Below are 23,008 nucleotides of genomic sequence, written 5' to 3' on the forward strand. Positions count from 1 at the left end.
AGGTTTATTAGCATTTGTGGGATGAATTTTCATTAAAAAATTGGGATAAAATTGGCAGTGGTATGATTGTATAAGTGAATGGATGCCAAAAACACTCACTCAGTTTTTGATGGTTTGAGATGATTGAAAAGGTGAAATTTGTACAGTGGTCCTTGAAAGTTTTTAATATGCCATTTTAGTCCTTTATTTTAGCAAAACCAAAAAGCCATAATCAAGATAAAAGTCAAAAAATGCCTGACAATCAAGAGCTAATTTTAGGTGCTACAAAATAGTTACTGGAGGTCTTCACATAGGCTACATATTGCCAACCACTGAGAAATATATTTATGCTCCACAAATAAACCAACGTTATTATAAACTGTGTACCCACCTGTATTTCTTAATGTACAAGATGGGCATGAAGATTGCTTGTGTTGATAAAGAAAGCTTGCTTACATGATAGCCCTTCTATTCAGTGCGGCAATGTAGAGAATGTTCTGTCTCTGCCTCCCACTGGTGAAGGAAGAGATCATTTGGGGGAATTTATTCATTTATTTCTGTGATCTCCTAGGTAATAATGGCCAATATGCAGAACAGAAGTCCTAAGCCTGGGCCTGGAATACATGAACAAGAACTTGGATATTTTTTAGAAACTGGACTTCAGAGGGCCCATGTCTTATACTTCAAAAATGGGTAAGATTTAATTGTATATTCTTCCGATATAATTTTAAGAGTATTAACCAAAATGATTTAGAAAAACCTTGGGTTTTGTTGTAAGAATACACACGAATTAGCAATAGTGCAATATTCTAATCCAAAGAGAGAAAAATGTGTTTCGGATCTGATGTTGGTGTACCTTTTATCTATTAGTAGCCCCATAAAGTCAGGAATACCTTAATCATTCCTTAATTTAAACAGGTATTTTCCTGAGCCTGTGTGGCTACTTAGGAAAGAGAAGAAAAGGTGCAACTGTTTAGAGAAGTTGCTGACAGGTATAGTGAATGAACCTATCCCAAATCTAAACCACTGTTTCCACTTTAAATCAGAATGTTGCATACCTTTGCAAAATACATATGTTTTTGTACGTACTATCTTGTACTTAATAATTTATTATTCAATATATTTTCTGGGAGTATGTTATAAATTGTATTTTAACTTTTCTCAGCATTGTGTTGAAGCTTTAATAATAAAGAGTCCTAGTCACATAGCCCTGTTATTTTTAAGTTTTTCCAAACTTTTCATCTGGCACTTATTTTAACATTGTGTTTTATATTAAATATTCAATAGATTGATGATGCATTTCACCCCTGACTTGGGCTCAGCCCAGTCATCTTTTACAGTTAATTGTTTATCTGATTTTATAGACTCCTTTATTAGTCTTTTAACGCAGTGTCTTTAACTCTACTGTCATTATTTAATCAGATGAAAAAGAGAATAATAAAATTTTATTTTTCCAATATCACAGTGGTAAAGTGGGGTGAAAGGGAGGGAGTGTGCTCATACAGTATTCTATGTTTTTAAAGGAAAGTATAGGTAGAATCAATAGAATTTTGCATAGTAAAAATAAATGATTGTAATTGTTTAACTCATCAAACTTAAATCCAGATTGCATACAATATTAGCTTATTTAAATGATAGTGTAATGTAGTACAAGATTAGGTTTGGTAAGTTAAACGGTACAGTAAGGCTGTGCAGGAATCCAGAATTGAAGAAGAAAAGATGATTTAATTGCACAGATACATCATAAAAAAGGTCTGTTTTTGTCACAGTGAACAAGTGTTAATACAGTAATATTAGAATTGTGTGTTAAGGATGAAATTTAACAAAGTTTAGCTTTGTTGTGGGCATAACATAACATCAAATTTATATCTTTTTTGGCATCATGGCATCATTAGTGATGCCTGAAAAATTAAGGTAATAGCTAACTTCATGAGAATGAAGTCACAATCCCTGTTGACATTGCTTATATTTGGATCATGTCATGTATCTCTAAATATATCTGCAGACTGCTTCTCTATTTTCACTTGAATAAGCTTTTCTGGAAAATGAATAACCAGGAGATGTTTAGTTTGGGTGTTTTATGGGAACTCTTTTCCTGCTATATCTCTGACTAATATCTCAGAAAATAGACGCTTTTTAGTCTGATCTGGTAAAACTGGAGTAGTACTCAAAATATAGTTCAAGTGTTTTAAGCAAGAAGAACTTTGGATTGTTTGACCAAGTGTAATAGATTACTCATGCTAAGGAATTATTAGATATTAGTTTTTCAGAAATCAAATTTTAATATATACATATAGGGAAATAGAAATTGAGTTGTTGAAGTTTCCCAAGAATAAATGGGGAAAATATTGAAGATAATTTGTAAATGCTTATATGTTTAAACAGACACGGAGTAAAAGGACAAATTCTAGTGAAAATTTAAAAAAATAAAAATGCTAATATTGCAAGCTTTCATATATCTGAACTAGAATGTCCTGAACTAGATCCCTGCTGAGTTCAGTGTGACTTCCACAAGTGACTGGCTTGAGTTAAATTTTAAATTGATTTTAAATTGGGTTGTTTTAATTTACGGCCAAAATATTTAATTATTTTAAACTGTTTTTAAATTTTGTATGTTCTGTTTTTTTACTTTGGCTGTTCACCGCCCTGAGTCCTATTTGGAGAAGGGCGGTATAGAAATAGGAACAAATAAATAAAAATAAATAAATAAATAAAGTACATATGGGACTTAAAAAGACAAAATATTGCCATTTTTTTTATGAATATTGGAGAAAGGGACAGGATTCCATAGGTGATAACCAACTAGAAGCCCCCAAATTATTTAGATATATGAAAATAGAATAAGATCCCTCACTAGGCATATGCTTATGTCTAAAGAGAAATATTAGTTGAATTAGACTTGGCTAAAAAAACTTTTATAGATAATTAAGAGTTCTAAGAGAAGGGTTGCTTTCATCTTGTTTCCTGTATAGTTCACTTATCCATCTCTTCTCTTCTCTCTCTCCATCTCTCTCTCTCTCTCTCTCTCTCTCTCTCTCTCTCTCTCTCCCTCCCTCCCTCCCCCCTCCCTCCCTTCCTCTCCCCCCCTCTGTTTCAGAGTTCATTAGAGTGAACTTGATTGTTGATCAAGTTGATTGTTACTAATATGCCAGGTTCAATGTAGTGATACATGATTATTTTGATACAGTATATTGTGTTGATTTATATGTTTATGATATTTTAATTAGTGTAAAATTAAATGTAATAATATAATAGTAATACAATTGTTATTGTAAGCTGGTCAGAATTGTGGGAATTGCACCATATTGAAATGTTTGTGAATAGATAAATAAACAAGCAATGTCTCTATTACCTTACCTCCCCCTCCACTGGCAAATAAAAACCTTTGATCCAAGGCAGCTGTAAGTGGACATACAAAATAATAGTAAAATCTTACTTTCCAAAACCTTCCAGTATTTAAAACTAATATTATGACTGTAAGGAAGTTAATGAACAGGATTTATACTAATCAAAAATATAGATAGCTGCTACTATACAAGAATGATATGAACTTTTAAAAAAGCACAAATGGGCTTTATTTCAGTGACTTATTACTAGGACTAACTAAACACCATTTACAGTTTAATGTTACTAAAAATTTTCAGTTGATTTTCGGCACTTTTAGAAGTATGGTAAACCCTCGATTTTACAAGTCTTCATTTAGTAGATTTCATATGAAGCGAACAAAATCTGAATTCAAACCCTTCCCTGATAAAGTCAATGGTTGCTGCTTCTGTGCATGTGCAAACAAGCATTATACTTCATGATATTAGTGGCATTCTTCATGTCTTTCATATGTGCTAATGTTTGGGATACTGCTTTTTATAAGGTTCTGTAAGTTTTTTTGTAAATATTTGGTAATTGCTTTATTTAATCAATGATGGCTGCAAAGGGAGGCAAGGAGAAAAAAAAGATCCCACCTCTCAATGTAATAACTTTTATTGATTCCTTATCTGATCTTGAAGTCCAGCCTTATTACCCCCACTTCCATACTTTTAGGAATATAATCATACAGAAGCAGCAACTTCCAAGACTCAGTTAAAATTGGATACTTTCTTGAAATCAATCAGTCATCCTATATCATCCCTGAAACCCAGCACATCTGCAGCAAACAGCCACCAGTAAGGTAAGTTTTCTCACATACACACATTTGGGGTATTTTAAAAAATCAAATTTAATGGACATTCAGCTTTAGCCAACATCCATCCTACCAGGTAACCTATAAAATCGAGGGTTTACTGTATTTTTTTTTCTTTATCTTCTATAGGTGCTGACTTAAGTACAACCATTTGAAACCTTGCATGCATTCATTCATTAGTAAATTTGCAGAGACATCTTATGAGCCCAACTTTTAAACTCTTTTAATTATAATAAAAATATTTTTGTGGTTGTAAAAAACCGCTTGGAGTGGGCTGTAAAGCATTTCACAGACTGTAAAGCACTATGAAGCGGTATATAAGTCTAAATGTTATTGCTAGCAATTAGCAATATACACAAATTCTGTGTATACACAACAATTGGAAAATATACACAATAAACACCATAATACTGGTGTGGTTTTTGTTACTTTAAGAACTGTAACATGACAGGCCTAATGAGTAAGGTACAATTTTTAAAAGATAAGAGTTCAACATATCGACATTTGCTCTTCCTCTTGACTCAGTTAAGTCAGCTCTCAATAGTTTTTGGCTTATCCTGGCTTGTCACAGTCTCAGCGGGGGGGGGGAGGGATGTCTTGATTGTTGGATGTCAGTGCTGCTGTTTATAGCAACTTGTGGCTCCACTAGATATTAGTGTTGAGAATATGTTTTAAGACCTGCTTGTTTCTGATTACGCGTCTCAATATTGTTAAACAACCCACTAAAACCTTGAAAATGCAGTATTTCCTAGGTAAGTGGGAGGGGGGGAAGCCTTAGACCAGTGGTTCTCAACCTTCCTAATGCCGCGACCCTTTAATACAGTTCCTCATGTGGTGGTGACCCCCAACCATAAAATTATTCCTAAAACCATTGAAAATATGTGTTTTCCGATGGTCTTAGGCGACCCCTGTGAAAGGGTCGTTCAACCCCCAAAGGGGTCGCGACCCACAGGTTGAGAACCACTGCCTTAGAAGAAACATGGAGTGGCAATTTCCCATTCCAAACCATATGATTTTATGGGGCTTGCTTCAAAAATGACTATGAAATTCCTTTGGTAGAAAATACAGCAAGTGACAGGCATTTCTGGAAAGTGACACCTGTTTTTCAACTGCATTAGTTGCTAACTCTAGTGCTGCCTGCTGATTGCTTGTGACCATCTCTTGATGCTGCTGGATGCTGGTATTGCTTGCAGATGGTCCATAGTTATGTCTCGGTCACTTCCCTGAGTGTACCCCTCTAGTGCTGGCACATTTTTGGCACCTTTGTTTCTCTGATAGTGTACAAGAAGAAGGCACATGGGTCAGGATTGGACATTGATTAAGCCGTGTAGTTAGAGATTGGAAAGAATAATCTTCCAGAATACAATATAAAAAAAAAACCTATTTTAATTTTTTTTATTTTTATTACTTTATCAGCGCACTCAACCAGAAATACAATGTATACAGGAAGTTCTTTTAAAGTATTAAATGGGTGGGTTTTCTTAGATCGGAAAAGTATCAGATTGCTCACATAATTATTTTTCTCAAAATGATTTGGTATAATCATAATAATTAGATTATTTAAGTGTCTACTCATGGCATGATTTTCAAGTACTCTAATAATCAATTTATATTGTACTCTTCCTGTTTTGGTAATTAACTGTTTGAAAAACAGAGAGAGAGAAATAATAGGATTAACACAGGTATATGTAAGTACACTGTTATTTATTGAGCAAACTCACTGTAAATTGGATCATGTTGTCCAGTTAATATAAACTATTATTCAGTATTTCTATTAGTGTTTCTTCAAACAAAAATGCTGCTAGTTTATTCATTGAAACTTTGCAGTACAATATGTTTAGGTAAACTGGGAAAACACCTATAAACCAAACAAAGATTGTCAATTAACTATTGCAGACCAGTTCATTAATAGAACTCTGTTTTTTTTCCCTCTCTAAATGGCAATTATTAAACACCTGTTGATGCTGTACAAAATAAAAGACTAATAAACCTTACGGATTTTTTTTTAAAGACTAGCATTTGTAGACTAACAGTTACTGCTTTTCGAGATTGTTTTTAAGTTTTAAATTTTGGAAACCGGTTCTGTACTTTGGTTGCTTTGTTTTATTGTATTGGGTATTGTATTGTATTGTATTGCATTGTATTGTATTCAGGGGTGGGTTCTAGTTACCTTTACCAGTTCGCAGTGGGGCCGCGTGCGCGCTCTTCTGCACAAGCGCAGAAGCATTTTAATGAAGTCGGGGGTTGGTGGTGGAGCCTCTCGCTGGTTTTACTACCGGTTCTATAGAACTGGTGCGAACCGGGGGCAACACACCACTGATTGTATTGTTTTGTAATTTTGCTATAAAATTACCCCAAATCCTTTTACCACTTTTGTGGTTTTCCATCTAGCTTCTTTAAAAATGTCAGTGTTTAAATGAGTTCTAAAAGTTGGCATGGTTAATATTTACAATCTTTATTTTTTGCCTGTCATCTATTGATTTCTATTTTACTAGAATGCTAGCTTTAGATTAGTTGAGAATATAGACTTCAGTTTGTCAGGAATATGGATGCTTCGTCAGCCAAATCAAAGGATAATTGAAAAAGCATTTTCCTGTTACTTTAGGTAAAATAATTTCAGGCAAATGCATATTGCAAGGAGAGTTTGTGGCAATTAGGACTGTAGAGATGGTGGACTATAATCTCAAAAAAGTTTATTGTAATGTAATGTGCTGAATTACAACACTGTCTACTCCAGTGTGATCATTAGAGACAAATACTTGAACGTCTTGGAAAGCTGAATTGTATGCACTTGTGCAGGTAAAGTACAAATTTCAGATGAGAAGCATCCTTAGAAGATACTCCATCTTTCCTCTAAAGAATACTATTTCTTCTCTTCTGTTCTTGAAATTGTCGTTTTTTTTTTTGTTTGTTTTTTGTTATCCCAAACTCTGTCTTCTTGAAACTATAGTTGCAACTTAATTATGGATCTGTTTGCAAGTTTCTGATTCTTAAGGAACTTGGTTTACATTTATTAGGAATTAATGGGTGCATGGAATGTTAAATCATGGTGAATGTGATGTGAAGGAGAATACTCTAAAAATAGGAAGAACCAAGAAAAGATGTTTCATGACCCCTGCTTATCTGGGTTAAACTTCCAATTTACAAGCTTTTTCTCCCCCAAGATGAGGCAGATTATAAATACTGAAATGAATGAGTTAATAAAAATATTAAGAATGTTTTACAAACATTTAAACTTGAGAAAATTTTAAAATAAATCTGTGCTAAAGCTTTATTTTAGACCTAAAGCTGAGGTCTATGGAAAAAATATTAATGTGGTCCCCTGATATCATGCCAAAGTGTATGGCATTGCATTTTTAAACTCTTTTAAGAGTGCTGATTAGCCAGTTTATAATGAATTTTAACCTCATATTTATTATTTATTTATTTATTTATTAAATTTATATCCCACCCTTCTCCCCGAAGGGACTCAGGGCGGTGAACAGCCGAGAATTAAAATAACATACAATATAAAAGTTAAAATAATTAAAAATAAATTAAATTAAACGGCCGCCCCAATTTAAAACCCCTAGCAATACAATTAAAAAACTAACCCATAAAACCTATTCAGGCCAGGCCTCATATCACAGTGTGTCTGGGTCATAGGTGTCCTAGAGTAATATAAATAATTCATTATGCAGAAATGTACTTGCTTCAGCCAAAAAGAAGAGTGTTGCACTAGTAACTACATACAACTATCCACCACCTTCCCTGAATTCTATTTATAGATAACTCTCTTGCTTGCATAATCAACATAGATCATTTTTTCACTATGGATCTTTTTATTTAGCAACAACATATATTATAAATAGATTTATTTTTAATAATTCCAAGCAATGCTACTATGCTTAAATTGCAAATATGTACACTACATTTCGTTTTCTCATGCATTGTTTTCAGAGTCAGATTTTCAGATTCAGAATTATCTGTCTTTGTTCGCTTTGCACACGTTTTATTAGAGGCCAACTTAGGTAGCCAACCTTTACAAATATAACAATTTGTCTTAAAATATTTCATTTTCATTTTATTACTTTATCATATTCATACAGATAGTGTTGATAGCCAAAGTAATGACTTCAAAGATTCTACAAGTCCATCAGAAAGCACTGCCGGTTTTTTATTTAGTTTGGCCTTTTGGATTATCTGATGGTTGATTGTAGCAATTTGTGGGGCAGGAGTGTTCCTAGCAGTTTGCTAGGCTTGTAAGAGTCGCAACATATGGATCCACTTGGAATTAGACTGACTGGTTAGGGCTGGTTGAGATGATGGAGGCACGAATCTTCCTGGTAAAATGAGAAAAAATTGATCCTGTAGCTTATAATGAAGGTTATCAGTTTAAGATAGATAACAGTTTGGATGATTCTCAGTTGTATATCTCAATCTTTGTCTGGACAAGCAATACTAAAAAGGTCTTGTCTCAGATCCTGGAGTCTGTTGAAGTCTGGTTGAGGAGCAACAAGCTTGGGCCCAAAAGACTTACATGGCTATAGGGACTTGGAATTCTCAATTATGGGAATTTTTCAACCTTGGTTAAGCGAAGTAGTACTCTTTATTCAGGATCAATGCATAATCTGGAGGATTTCATCAACTTTCAGCTCCAACTTGAAGAGCAGATGGTAAGTGTGCCCAGAAGGCTTTTGCACAAATCCAACTTGTGGGCCTGTTCCTCAACCGAGAGACCTTTCTTGCAATCCTTCATGCCTTGGTTATCAGACAAGCAGGCAACGACAACATGCTATCTTGGGGCTGATCTTGAAGACAACTGAAAAGGTATAGCTAGTCCTGAATGCAACAGAGCGATAGTCAGGCCTTACTGTGCTCATGTAACACCTTGATTTGTGACTCTCAGTGATTACCAATAAGCTTCTGGGTACAGTTCAAGATGCTGGTTAATACCTATGCAATTTTATCTGATGTAGTTATCTAAGAGCTGTGGGGCTCAGTGGTTAGAGTGCAGTACTGCAGGCTACTTCTGCTGACTGCTGGCTGCCTGCAATTTGGCAGTTCACATGTCACCAGGCTCAAGGTTGATTCAGCCTTCCATCCTTCTGAAGTAGGTAAAATGAGGACCCAGATTGTTGGGGGCAATATGCTGATTCTAAACCGCTTAGAGAGGACCATAAAGCACTATGAAGCGGTATATAAGTCTTAGTGCTAGTGCTAGTCTCCCATTCTATATAATCAAGTTCTGTCACCTAAGCAATGTTTCTAGTGGGGACCCAGGAAATGGATTTTTTTCTACTGTAGCACCTGCTTTCTTGAACACCACCCTTCTGTAGATATCTTCAGCCTTCCCTCTTGGCACCTTCAAATGAGCTTTAAACACTTCCTCTTGCCTTTGGTGTCCTCAGGCCTTGGGTGTCCAGCTGACTTGGTTGAGGGTAATGGGAGAGATTGTTTTTTTTCATTGTTTCCCTCAAGGTGATTATACATTTTTATGCTGTGTTATTTTTTTCCTGTTTTTAATTTTGTGAAGCTACTCAAAGTCATTTTTAGAGTAAGGCAGCTTAAAATCTTTTTTAAAGTTTTACTAAGGTTTATTATAGCATAAAATATAATACAGGATTAAAAAAAGAGGAGAGGAAAAAAAATGTTGACTTCTGATACTTTCCAACATAATGAAATAGTAATCCTTTAATGATCTCAACTTTTTACATTACTTATAATTATTACAAGCCAGTTCTATAACTGCACGATTATTAAATCTTCAAACTAAATTCTAAATTTCATTTTTTTTCTCTTTCAAGCATAAAAACCAGAAATAGTCTTTTAATAGAAGGAGATCTAATAAAATCTCTGTCTAGAGCAGTTTATACCTTAAGCAAATCCATTTTTCTCATGTTGTGGGAAATGATAGATATTTCCATTTCCATTCATTAATCTTTCTAAATATAATCATCTGTATTAACAAAAATCTCTATACTCTTTCAAGTTCTTTAACCTTAAAGAGAAAACTCGTTTAATTTAATTTAATTTAATTTAATTTCCAATTTATATACCGCCCTTCTCCCTGAGGACTCAGGGCGGTATACAGCCAAGATAAAAACATAGAATACAAATATTAAAACATTTAAAAATATATATAAATTTTGGCCCGAAAGTTAAAAAATCACAGACTGATTAAAAGAATTTAAAAATTTCTTCTTAAGCCAACCCGGCTTGCTGGAAAAGATGGGTTTTCAGGGAACGACGGAAGGCATTGAGGTCATGGATTCTCCTTATCTCCGGGGGCAACTGATTCCAGAGGGTGGGAGCCCCCACAGAGAAGGCTCTCCCCCTGGGGGCCACCAGCCTACATTGTTTGGCTGATGGCACCCTGAGGAGGCCCTCTCTGTGGGAGCGCACGGGTCAATGGGAGGTCGTCGGTTGCAGCAGGCGGTCTCGCAGATAGCTAGGCCCTATGCCATGGAGCGCTTTAAAGGTGATAACCAACACTTTGAAGCGCACCCGGAAGACCACCGGGAGCCAGTGCAGCTCGCGCAGGGGCGGTGTTACATGGGAGCGCCATGTTGCTCCCATCACTACCCGCGCTGCTGCATTCTGGACCAGCTGGAGCCTCCGGGTGCTCTTCAAGGGGAGCCCCATGTAGAGAGCATTGCAGTAGTCAAGGCGAGAGGTGACGAGGGCGTGAGTGACTGTGCACAAGGAATCCCGATCGAGAAAGGGCCACAACTGGCGAATCAGGCGAACCTGATAAAAGGTCCCCCTGGTAACAGCCGTCAGATGTTCCTCCAAAGACAGCTGCCTATCCAGGAGGACTCCCAGATTGCGAGCCCTTTCAGTGGGGGCCAAAGACTCGCCCCCAATAGTCAGTGATGGAGTCAACTGACTATATCGGGATGCCGGGAGCCACAGCCACTCAGTCTTGGAAGGGTTGAGCTTGAGCCTGTTCCTCCCCATCCAGATCCGCACAGCCTCCAGGCACTGGGACATCACTTCAAGGGCATTGTTGGGGTGGCCTGGGGTGGAGATGTACAGCTGGGTGTCATCAGCGTACTGATGGTATCTCACCCCAAAGCCACGGATGATCTCACCCAGCGGCTTCACATAAATGTTGAACAGAAGGGGTGAGAGGACCGATCCCTGCGGCACTCCACAAATGAGAAGCCTCGAGGTCGACCTCTGCCCCCCTGCCAACACAAACTGCGACCGGTCGGAGAGAAAGGAGGAGAACCACCGCAACACAGTGCCTCCCACTCCCAACTCTTCCAGCCGGTGCAGCATGATACCATGGTCGATGGTATCAAAAGCCGCTGAGATGTCTAATAGGACCAGAACAGAGGAACAACCCCTGTCCCGAGCTCTCCAGAGATCATCCACCAATGCGACCAATGCCGTTTCCGTGCTGTGCCCAGACCTGAAACCTGACTGGAACGGATCTAGATAGGATGTTTCCTCCAGGAATTGCGGAAACTGTTGCGCGACCACACTCTCAACAACCTTCGCAATGAAGCGAAGGTTGGAGACAGGACAATAGTTAGCCAATATTGCCGGATCCAGGGACGGCTTCTTGAGGAGAGGCCTCACCACCGCCTCTTTCAGGGCAGCGGGGAAGTGACCCTCACTCAACAAAGCATTAATGACGCCCTGGAGCCAGCCTCGTGTAACCTCCCGGGAAGCCAGTACCAACCAGGAGGGACACGGGTCCAGTAAACATGTGGCCGCACTAAGTCTCCCCAAAATCCTGTCCACATCATCAGGAGTCACAGCATCAAACTCCTCCCAGATAACATTCTCAAGACTGTTCCTCGTCACCCTGCCCTGATCTACCCAGTCAGAGTCCAAATCCCCTCGGATCTGAGCGATTTTGTCATACAGGTATTGTCCGAAATCCTCCACCCTGCCTTCTAAGGGATCCTCCCGCACTCCCAGGTGGAGCAGGTCACCCTAAACAGGGAGGCCGGACGATTCCCTGATGATGCAATAGAGGCGGAAAAGTAGTTAGACTTTGCCGTCTTTATTGCCACTAGGTAGGCCTTAATATGCGACTTTACCAGTGTTTAGGTTTATTTTAAGACTCTAAAAATTTCTTAAGAAATACCTTCTTTATAACTTAAAATCAATTCTAATGCATTTGTTTTACACATCGTATGTTTCTGTAATGTACATGCATATTTCTAAGTTTCGATAAAATAGAGACTATAATCAGAGACTTTATATACAGTTCGGAGCATAATATTTTCAGTTTTTTAAATTGTTGCATGTTGTGTTGGAAAATGAGAAGTTAATTATTCCAAGTTTTTTCTGCAATCTGAATAATATAATATGGGAAAATCATTTCTGAATTACTATACAGTCTTTGAAATCATTTTGTTGGGGAGAGGGCATTAGGGAGCAGCTGAATGTATTTTCTTCCACTTCATTAGCCCTTTAGCACTGGAGTAAAAAACAAAAACTTGGTTACAGTGTTTTTGTCATCTTTCCCACTGAATAATTGTTAAGGACTGGGTCAATGTTCCGTTTTCTCTGAGGAAATGCATTTCAGGAAGCACTTCCTGAGCTTCACTTGCTCTCAACCAGAATCAATCATCTAATACAGTATTTCTCAAGCTTGATTACTTTAAGATGTGTGGATTTCAACTTCCTAGGTTCTAGTCCTGCCTTAGGCATAAAAGCCAGCTGGATCAATACTGAGCCAATCACTCTCTCTCAGCTTAACTCACCTCACAGAATCAGAAAATAGAGGAGAAAGGAGTATTATGTATATTTGCCACCTTGAGTTACTTGTAAAGTAGTTATGGTGGGATAAAAATGTAATAAATAAAAATTCATAGGTTTAAGTAGCAAGTGCTGAAAACTTTCTGAAAACAATACTAATTAGTAAAATGTGTTTCCTAATTAACTGAAAAGGACAATTGTTAATATTGTTTCATTTGTCAGATCTCAAGCAGAAACTTCAACAGAAAACATAACCCATGAGTAATTAGAAGATATAAAAATACAGATGATTCTGAGTTGAGTTTTATTTATAGTTCTAGTACTGGTAAAATGCTAGTCCTCGGTTTGAAATTAACTGCATTATAATAAGTGTAATATAGTACAAAATGCTGCATTATAAAAATAATGGATTAATATTGTTAATTATGTGTTAAGAAAAAATGATGAGAAAAATATATTATTGGGAAATAATATATACAAATACAAAACATTCCTTCCTTTATTATGCATTATGTTGAAATTTTTGGACTTCTGCAAAATAGACATCACATTCTGTTAAGTTGGAAGAAAAACATTTGAAATTTTCTTATTGCAGCTTCCATGCATGATCTGTGGTTCACATCTTCTCGTTCCTAAACTCCACTTACATGTTATAGTACTGTTTCTCAGGCTCATTCAAGTTTTCAAAATGGTTATTATTATTATTAATAATAATAATAATAATAATAATAATAATAATAATAATAATAAAATTTCTATACCGCCCTACTCCCGAAGGACTCAGGGCGGTGAACAGCCAAGATAAAATACAGATAATACAAAAATCCCTTAAAATTATTAAATATTTTGGCCGAAACACAGATTAAAACACCCAATTTATAAAATCACGAATTAAAAAATTTAAAAGAGGAGTGTTAGGCCAGGCCAGCCTGCTGAAATAGAAAAGTTTTGAGAGCACGGCGAAACGTGCGCAGGTCCAGGATCCTCCGTATCTCTGGGGGGAGCTCGTTCCAGATGATAGGTGCCCCCACAGAGAAGGCTCTTCCCCTGGGGGCCGCCAGTCGACACTGTTTGGCCGACGGCACCCTGAGGAGCCCCTCTCTGTGGGAGCGTACTGGTCGGTGAGAGGCTATTGGTAGCAGAAGGCGGTCTCGTAAATACCCTGGTCCGATGCCATGGAGCGCTCTAAAGGTGGTAACCAAAACCTTGAAGCGCACCCGGAAGACCACCAGGAGCCAATGCAGCTCACGCAGGAGGGGGGTCACATGGGAGCGCCACGTCGCTCCCATAACCACCCGCGCGGCCGCATTCTGGACTAGCTGGAGCCTCCGGGTGCTCCTCAAGGGGAGCCCCATGTAGAGAGCATTGCAGTAGTCCAAGCGGGAAGTAACGAGAGCATGAGTGACCGTATTTAACGAGTCCCGATCCAGAAAGGGACGCAACTGGCGAATCAGGCAGACCTGATAAAAAGTCCCCCTGGCCACGGCCGTCATGTGCTCTTCTAAAGACAGCCGTGAGTCCAGTAGGACACCCAAGTTGCGAACCCTCTCCGTGGGGGCCAATGACTCGCCCCCAATAGTCAGTGATGGCACCAACTGACTATATCGGGATGTCGGAAACCACAGCCACTCAGTCTTGGATGGGTTGAGCCTGAGTCTGTTTCTCCCCATCCAGATCCGCACGGCCTCCAGGCACCGGGACATCACTTCAAGGGCATCATTGGGGTGGTCCAGGGTGGAGATGTACAGCTGAGTATCATCAGCGTACTGATGGTACTTCACCCCGAAACCACGGATGATCTCACCCAGCGGCTTCACATAAATGTTGAACAGAAGGGGCGAGAGGACCGACCCTTGTGGCACCCCACATACAAGGGGCCTCGGGGTCGACCTCTGCCCCCCTGTCAACACGGACTGCGACCGGTCAGAGAGAAAGGAGGAGAACCACCGTAGGACGGTGCCCCCCACCCCTAACTCCTCTAGCCGGTGCAGCATGATACCATGGTCGATGGTATCAAAAGCCGCTGAGAGGTCTAATAGGACCAGGACAGAGGAACAACCTCTGTCCCGAGCCCTCCAGAGATCATCAACCAACACGACCAATGCTGTTTCTGTGCTGTACCCGGGCCTGAAGCCCGACTGGAACGGATCCAGATACGATGATTCATCCAGGTACTGGGGGAGCTGCCGCGCTACCACACTCTCAACAACCTTCGCAACGAAGCGAAGGTTGGAGACTGGACGATAATTTACCAACACTGCCGGGTCCAGGGAAGGCTTCTTGAGGAGAGGCTGCCTCTTTCAAGGCGGCAGGGAAGACACCCTCACTCAGGGAAGCATTTATAATCCCCTGGAGCCAGCCTCGTGTAACCTCCCGAGAGGCCAGCACCAACCAGGAGGGACACGGGTCCAGTAAACATGTGGCTTCACTCAGTCTGCCCAGTATCCTGTCCACGTCTTCGGGCGTCACAGAATCAAACTCTTCCCAGATAATACTCACAAGACCTGCCTCTGTCCTCCCTGCTGAATCTACCCAGTCAGAGTCCAGGTGTTCCCGAATCTGAGCGATTTTGTCATACAGATACTGTACAAAATCCTTGGCTCTGCCCTCCAAGGGGTCCTCCCGCGCTTCCTGGTGGAGCAGGGAGCGGGTCACCCTAAACAGGGCGGCCGGGCGATTATCTGATGACACAATAAGAGTGCCAAAATAGTTATACTTCGCCACTTTTATCGCCACCAGGTAGGTCTTAATATGAGACCTTACCAGTGTTCGGTCAGATTCAGAATGGCTGGCCCTCCAACCACTCTCCAGGCGTCTTTTCTGGCACTTCATCTCCCTCAGCTCCTCGGTGAACCAAGGAGCCAGGCGAGATCGACGCCGGGTCAGAGGCCGCAAAGGCACGACCCGATCCAAAGCTCCAGCGGCCGCCCTATCCCAGGCGGCCACCAGCTCCTCAGTTGAGCCGTGTGCCAGAGCCTCAGGAAATGGCCCAAGCTCCGTCTGGAACCTATCAGGATCCATCAGGCGCCTGGGGCGGTACCACCTCAATGGTTCCGCCTCCCTGCGGCGGGGTGCGGCGGTTCGAAGGTCAAAGCGAAGGAGGGAGTGATCTGAACATGACAAGGGCTCGATCACTATATCCCCTATCTCAAGATCACTCAACCACTGACCAGAGACAAAAACCAGGTCTAGCGTGTTTCCCCCCGTGTGAGTAGGGCCATGAACTAACTGGGTCAGGTCCATGGCCGTCATGGAAGCCATGAACTCCCGAGCCACTTCAGACACCTCATTGACGGATGGCAGGTTAAAATCCCCCATGACCATAAGCAAATTGATATGCAAATTGGAAACATACATTTCCTGGACTTGTTTGATCCCTCTACTACCAATACTGGGAATATTATTATCTTTGAATGAAGGAATAACAAAAAATTATTTATCAGTAAAAGAAACTTAATTAAATGATGTGAGTCTTTCTCATTATCCCCTTTACCTTTACTGTTGAATTTATTTAAAAAATACAAATATAAATTCATGGATTATACTTTCCAGTTTTTCACTTTACTGCATTTTATGACATTTAACTTCATGATTGTTTTTTGTTTATAAAAATCCCTTACCTCCCCCTCCCTCCCTCTCTCCCCCCCTCTTTATTTTTGGGAGAAGGAATAATTTTCAATCATCTTCCATTTGCATGGTGCTGTGAATGGAATTCTATCCTGGAATCAATCCATTTTACAGATTTAAAATTGTTTTATTTTTATAAAAGGGGATAAGGTGTGAAATATTTTAAATGAACTTCAATAAATGGAAAACGCTACTAATGTACTTATAGAATTAATAAGAAAGGATGCAGTATTTAAATAACAGCTTGGAATAATTTTATATTATTATATTACAATTTTTATTATATTCTATGTACTTATACAGAAATTTGACAAGAGGAGTTGGCAGATTTAGAGAGATTCTAAGAGCTGTTGAAACAAGAACTACACAGAATCTACGCATGGTAAGTTTTTATAGCTGTGGTAAATTAATGCTTGAATACAATAAAATTCAACTAAGAATAAGAATACATAGGTTTATTTGTAACAGTGTTGATTTTAATGCAGTGATTATTGATATCATTAGACTATTAAAATATTATAGCATAATTATTGGTTATTGGTGCGCTTCAAGGTGTTGATTCTCACCTTTAAAGCGCTCCATGGCTTAGGGCCAGGGTATTTACGAGACCGCCTGCTGCTACCGATAACCTCCCACCGGCCAATACGCTCTCACAGAGAGGGCCTCCTCAGGGTGCCGTCGGTCAAGCAATGTCGGCTGGCGGCCCCCAGGGGGAGAGCCTTCTCTGTGGGAGCACCCGCCCTCTGGAACAAGCTACCTCCCGGAATACGGCTGATTCCGGATCTCCGCACTTTCCGTAAGGCCCTGAAGACATTTTTATTTCAGCAAGCCGGCCTGGCCTGAATAGGTTTTATGGGTTAGTTTTTTAATTGTATTGCTAGGGATTTTAAATTGGAGCGGCCATTTAATTTAATTTATTTTTAATTATTTTAACTTTTATATTGTATGTTATTTTAATTCTCGGCTGTTCACCGCCCTGAGTCCCTTCGGGGAGAAGGGCGGGATATAAATTTAATTAATAAATAATATAATATAATATAATATAATATAATATAATATAATATAATTAATATAATTAATATAATATAATATAATATAATATAATATAATATAATATAATATAATATAATATAATATAATATAATATAATATAATATAATACGTGCAGAAAAATAAACATATTTGGAAAAGTTCAGTATCTATATAAAGTGGTCCTGGTCCTGGTTTTATCTTTAGTGCCAAAGGAAAATAGTTCCTGACTGGCTTCCCTGTGATATTTATGTACTCATACTTTGAAAACAAATTCTAATTCATTAAACAAGCCAGGTATATGAAGTTATATTTTTTAGAAGACAAACCAAGCCTTTCTCCTATGTAGCAAACATGGCTTCATATAAAAAAAGGTGTTACTTTGATGAATAGATTAGAACCATTCTAGTATAAAATACTTGATTTCAAATCATTTCTCTCTCCCCACTGTTTTTTTAAAATTCAGATCTCTTTTTGGTTTCTGACTTGGCTAACATCTTTTTAAAAAATTCTGCAAATTAATAGCTTTCCCCAAGCTTATTGATATTCTCTGATATATAGATGGTAATTTTTTGGCTGCTTAAAAATAAGAATGTGAAGAACGAATTATTTGTACATATGATATAATTGATTGCTTTTTGAAACTTTTAATGGTTACATTGGTGAGTTTGTTCTTTAGGCTATATTTTATTCTGGACATTACTGTATTTTTTGGACTATAAGATGCTCTGAAGTATAAGACGCACCTAGCTTTTGGGGAGGAAAACAAGAAAAAAAAATCTGCCCCTGCATCGCAGCAATTTGCCTCATTGCAGCAAATACCAAACAGTGTGGTCAGGTTCAGGACAGCCTGATTTAGCACGAGCAGCTGATTGGAGGTTAAATCTGTCTCCTGGAATACCTCCTATCAGCTGTTCCAGGCTGCGGGGATCGCCTCCGGCCATTGGCACTGTCGCCGCCCATTGGTGCTATCACTGCCTCTGCCAGCCCCATTTTTGGCCTCCGCGCATCACATTTCCAGCCTCATAGTACCCCATTTTTGGCCTGTTCCAGGCTGCAGGTGCCACCTATCTGTCTCCTGGAACGGGCAAAAATGGGGCACACGGAGGCCAAAAATGGGATGCACGGAGGACAAAAATTTGCCGCAGAGGCGGCGATAGGTGGCAGTGGCGATGGGTGGCAACGGCGCCAATGTGTGGCAGCAATCCCTGCAGCCTGGAACAACTGATAGGCAGTATTCTGGGAGGCCAATCTAACTGCCAATTAGCTGCTTGTGCTAAATCAGGCTGTGCTGAAGCTGACCATGCTGTTTGCTGCAAGGAGATAAATTGCTGGGAGGCAGAGGCCGAAGGGTGGGGCCCAGCAGGTGGGCAGGGCTTCTGCAACATTCGCTGTATAAGACGCACAGACATTTCCACCCACTTTTGGGGGGGGGGAAGTGTGGCTTGTACTCCGAAAAGTATGATATATTCTACATACACCCCATTTGTATACCATCGATTATTGAATAAAGTTGTACAGTGCACAAGGACTTCAAGGAGGAAGTTGTTTCCTGTTATACACAAGTTCTGCATCCTGCTTTTGTTTATTCTAAGCATTGTGGTGGTGGTGATTTCTTTTTTCTTCCTAACAGACAATAGCAAGGCAGTTAGCTGAAATTTTGCTACGAGGCATGTGTGAACAGAGTTACTGGCACCCTCTGGATGACCCTCCTCAACAGTCACCCTTAAATGATCCACTCTGGAAAGCTGGAAACACTAAAAGTTATGCTCTTAGCAGAAGACCTCGCGTGTATTCAGGAGAAAAGTATGTTAGAATATAATAAGTTCATATGATTTGTGCTATTTAAATAAGATTAACACAGTGTATGGGCACAGTCCCTTAACTGTATTACTGTGTGTACACAGGGCAAGTAGAAAAGATGAAAGAAGAGTGCAAAGGATAAGTTACTGTGGAGAAAAGTAGAAATGGAAAACAGAATTAAAAGCTTTTTTAGGTAAAACATGAAATGTTTGAATGATAAGGACAGACACATCTGTTTTTAAAGTATGCTTCCTATGGTAGAAATTGGCATTAAGACTCATTCGGCTATGTAACAAAGCAGATTTATTAGCGATACGTTTCAGTTACCATTCTGTTTGGGTCCGCAGTGCAGTTTTCAAAGCCTCTCAAAAAGGTCTTTTCCCTTTTCCTGGCAGATTAAAACACACTGATTATATGTGAGATCACTGGGGATTGCCTTTATCTTAGCCATGTTGAAAATTAAAGAATTTTCAGAGCTGTTTTAGAATTAACAGAGCTGTTACAATAACTAAATCTATCTAAAATGTGCATGGCTGGATGTCTGAATGTTTATTTGTAAGTTATACGCAGCAGCAAATATTAATCATCTTATAATTCAAAACTGTTTGTTGTGAACTTAAAACAATTGTTTTGAGTTCTAAATAGGATTAGAGTTCAAAACTTAAATATTTTGTACATCTCTTCATTGGCATCCTTCAGTCTCAAGAGACTATGGTATCGTGCGCTCTGGAAAGAGGTCCTAAAACAGCATCTAGTGTGACTAAAAAGGCCAATTCGCGGGTGGCAATCCTTTCCACACTGAGGGCAGATAAATTCTGTCCCCTGCCCAGCCCCCAGATTTCACTGGTTCCGGGACTGCCTCTTTGCCTCAGCCTGCCCAACAAGTGTCTCTTCGAATTGGAGAAGGCCATGCTGCGTCTTTAGCCTCCAAACTGAACGATCGGAGGTCAAGGTTTCCCAGTTGTTAATGTCCATTCCCAGGGCCTTTAGGTCCCTCTTGCAGATATCCTTATATCACAACTGTGGTCTCCCTCTGAGGCACTTTCCCTGCACTAATTCTCCATACAGGAGATCTTTCAGAATCCGACCATCAGCCATTCTCACGACATGTCCCAGCCAGTGTAGACATCGCTGTTTCAATAGTGTATACATGCTAGAAATTCCAGCATGTTCCAAGACTGCGCTATTTGGAACTTTGTCCTGTCAGGTGATGCCAAGAATTCGTCTCTTAATAAATCTCTTAAGTATAAAGCAAATCAGGTTGAATGCAGGATTTAAAATTTATTAGGAAAAATTCTAAGTATTTCCTATAGGTGATCAGATTTTATTTCAGTATGCTTGCTATTCACTGCCTATGTTTTCATTAAGTAAATAAACTTTTTTCTCAAATTTCTTAATATTCTGAATTATGCATTCTCTAAAATATTGATGTGGAATGTGTTGCCAGTATGGAGAACTGGTTAAGATACCATAGTCAGTAGTTCAAATGTTCAGCTAGGACTGGAGATATCTAGGTTCAAATCCAACATCATTTTCTCTCAGTTTCAGTAGTCTTATGAAGTCTCTTTCCTGATCTGGTCTGTTCTGCAGGGCTGATGGGTCACTATTAAGGAGCTGACATTTTATCACGTTTTTCTCTGATCACTACGATGAATACGATGGACGCCATATAATCATTTCAGAGCTCCTTGGTTTCTTTATAGATATTTCTTGAAAATGTATCCATTGTCAGAGAACATCACAGATTGGTGCCTGCCTCCTGCATTCCCAGTCTTGCTAAAGGTCCCTATTAAATGGTCTTGAGTTTCAAATATTATAAATAATAAAAAAAATGTAGAGTGGTTAATTATAATTTGGTCAGGTTTAATGTCATTTAAGAGGGTTAAAAACAAAAAAAATACAAGATATTCTGATTAGAATATTTATAGGAAATTATCCTATAAAAGAAATTTATAGGAAAAATGTACTCTTCAGACCACTGAACAGCTCTATATATGAATATTTAAATATTATAAAAATATGACATTAGCATTTTAAATATGAGTAGTTTTAGTTGCCAAAGTAGCATATTTGTTTGAGCTATTCTAAATTGTTACACTTTGAAACACCTGTTTCAAAAATGGCTTCATTTCCATAATTTGAGTTGCTTTTACAAAAACAAAATATCAAGTTGGATCATCATGAATATGCAGATGTGACACAACTGTTAACTATTACATGTAAATCAATTTTGTTGACTAATATAATGAATGCTCAATTTTTAACAGCATTTTTTGTCCTCAAGAGAATACTGAAGAAGCTTTGTTGCTGCTACTAATCAGTGAATCCATGGTGAGTTATATTTCTTTATAAATGAGCACCTTTTATATTATTTCTGTTGCATTTTACTGTTTAATACTTCACAAATTGTAACTTGCTGTAACAAGAGCAAAAGTTAAGTGTGTATCTACATAGATAGGCTACCATGTGTGCAGTATGTGGATTCAAAGCAAGAAAACAACATGGTACGATTTCCTCTGGGTACACGTACTCCATGTGCTTCCTCTGCATTTCTTTCAGTATTTATGCTTGTGTGGATGTATGTGTGTGTATAAATGTACTCGTAAGCACACATGTGGTCTCAACCAATTATCTGCACCACTTGCATCTTCCATACTTGTACAAGTAATCCTCAACTTATGACTTTAATAGAGCCTATCTATCATGGCCATAAGTTGTGACAGTCATAAAAAAAGAGTCATCCTTGTGATTGACCCAATTTTATGATCTTTATTGTGGTGGTTGTTAAGCAAATGCTGCAGTCGTTAAGCAAACCAGTGATCAGCTATGGATTGGTTTTGCCGAAAACCAGAAGTAGATTACAGTTTTTGGCAAAAACATTTTAAAACACAGTCACATGACTTCAGGAGGTCAGTTGCTGAGCACCCAAATGTAGTCATGTGACCACAAGGAAGAGACCTGGCTATCAAGACTTCAGAACCATGCTGCAGGTAAACCCAGGGAGATCCATCCTAACTTCAGATGTTGCTAAGTGGCGGGTTGTAAATTGTGGACTATCTGTAACAACTCGACTAGCTTTGGCTTATACCAGTAGAATAGATGCGCTAACCTACAAGACACTGGATACATGTCAAGATTTAAACTATTATCCTTGTCAGAATATTCTGCATGGATATTTACTATCTTTTTGCAGCAGGTTTTCACAAAAATAGTTCTCAAACCTTTTACCTTCCCTCTCACGTAATAGGTATGCTGTTTTTTTTTATCTCTGCCTATATTCAGGTCTTTGATCCCATTTCATTACTAATGACTCTCCATTTCTGAATAAGGTATCCCATTTCTGACAATACTAAGAAGATAATGCTTCTTTTTCCTTTATGGTCTTTTGCAGGTTGTTGCAGGTTGTTACCTCGTTTAACAACACTAATTGGCAATTATGTTGTTAAATGATACAATCACAGGTTGAAAAATCACATGACTGCGCTGCTCAGCAACAGTTCCAGTTGCTGTAGTTAAGCAAGGACCACATAGGTCATTAAGCAAGATCCTTATGTGATTGGGATATCTGACTTCCTGTCCATTTCCCTTTTGACTTTGCTTCTGGGAAGCTGACAGGGAAGGTTGGAAATCACAATCATGTGACTGTGGGATATTACAATGTTATAAGCATGAGGTTCAGTTGTAATTACCACTCAG

General features: G+C 38.9%; 1 protein-coding gene across 8 annotated transcripts in view; it reads left to right on the top strand.

The window, feature by feature from the left end:
* The window catches only part of TTC7B (tetratricopeptide repeat domain 7B), a 117,720-nt gene that overhangs the window by 27,531 nt on the left and 67,181 nt on the right, over positions 1-23,008 (top strand). For all 8 annotated transcript variants that reach the window (XM_034418313.3, XM_034418315.3, XM_034418316.3 and 5 more), the window contains exons 5-8: positions 551-672; positions 16,784-16,862; positions 19,143-19,315; positions 21,580-21,643. In XM_034418313.3, the coding sequence (XP_034274204.2) occupies positions 551-672; positions 16,784-16,862; positions 19,143-19,315; positions 21,580-21,643 (438 nt within the window). The remainder of the gene's footprint in view (positions 1-550; positions 673-16,783; positions 16,863-19,142; positions 19,316-21,579; positions 21,644-23,008) is intronic.

The sequence above is a fragment of the Pantherophis guttatus genome, chromosome 1 (genome assembly GCF_059756535.1).
Source record: "Pantherophis guttatus breed Tessera chromosome 1, ASM5975653v1, whole genome shotgun sequence".
Lineage (NCBI taxonomy): Eukaryota > Metazoa > Chordata > Lepidosauria > Squamata > Colubridae > Pantherophis > Pantherophis guttatus.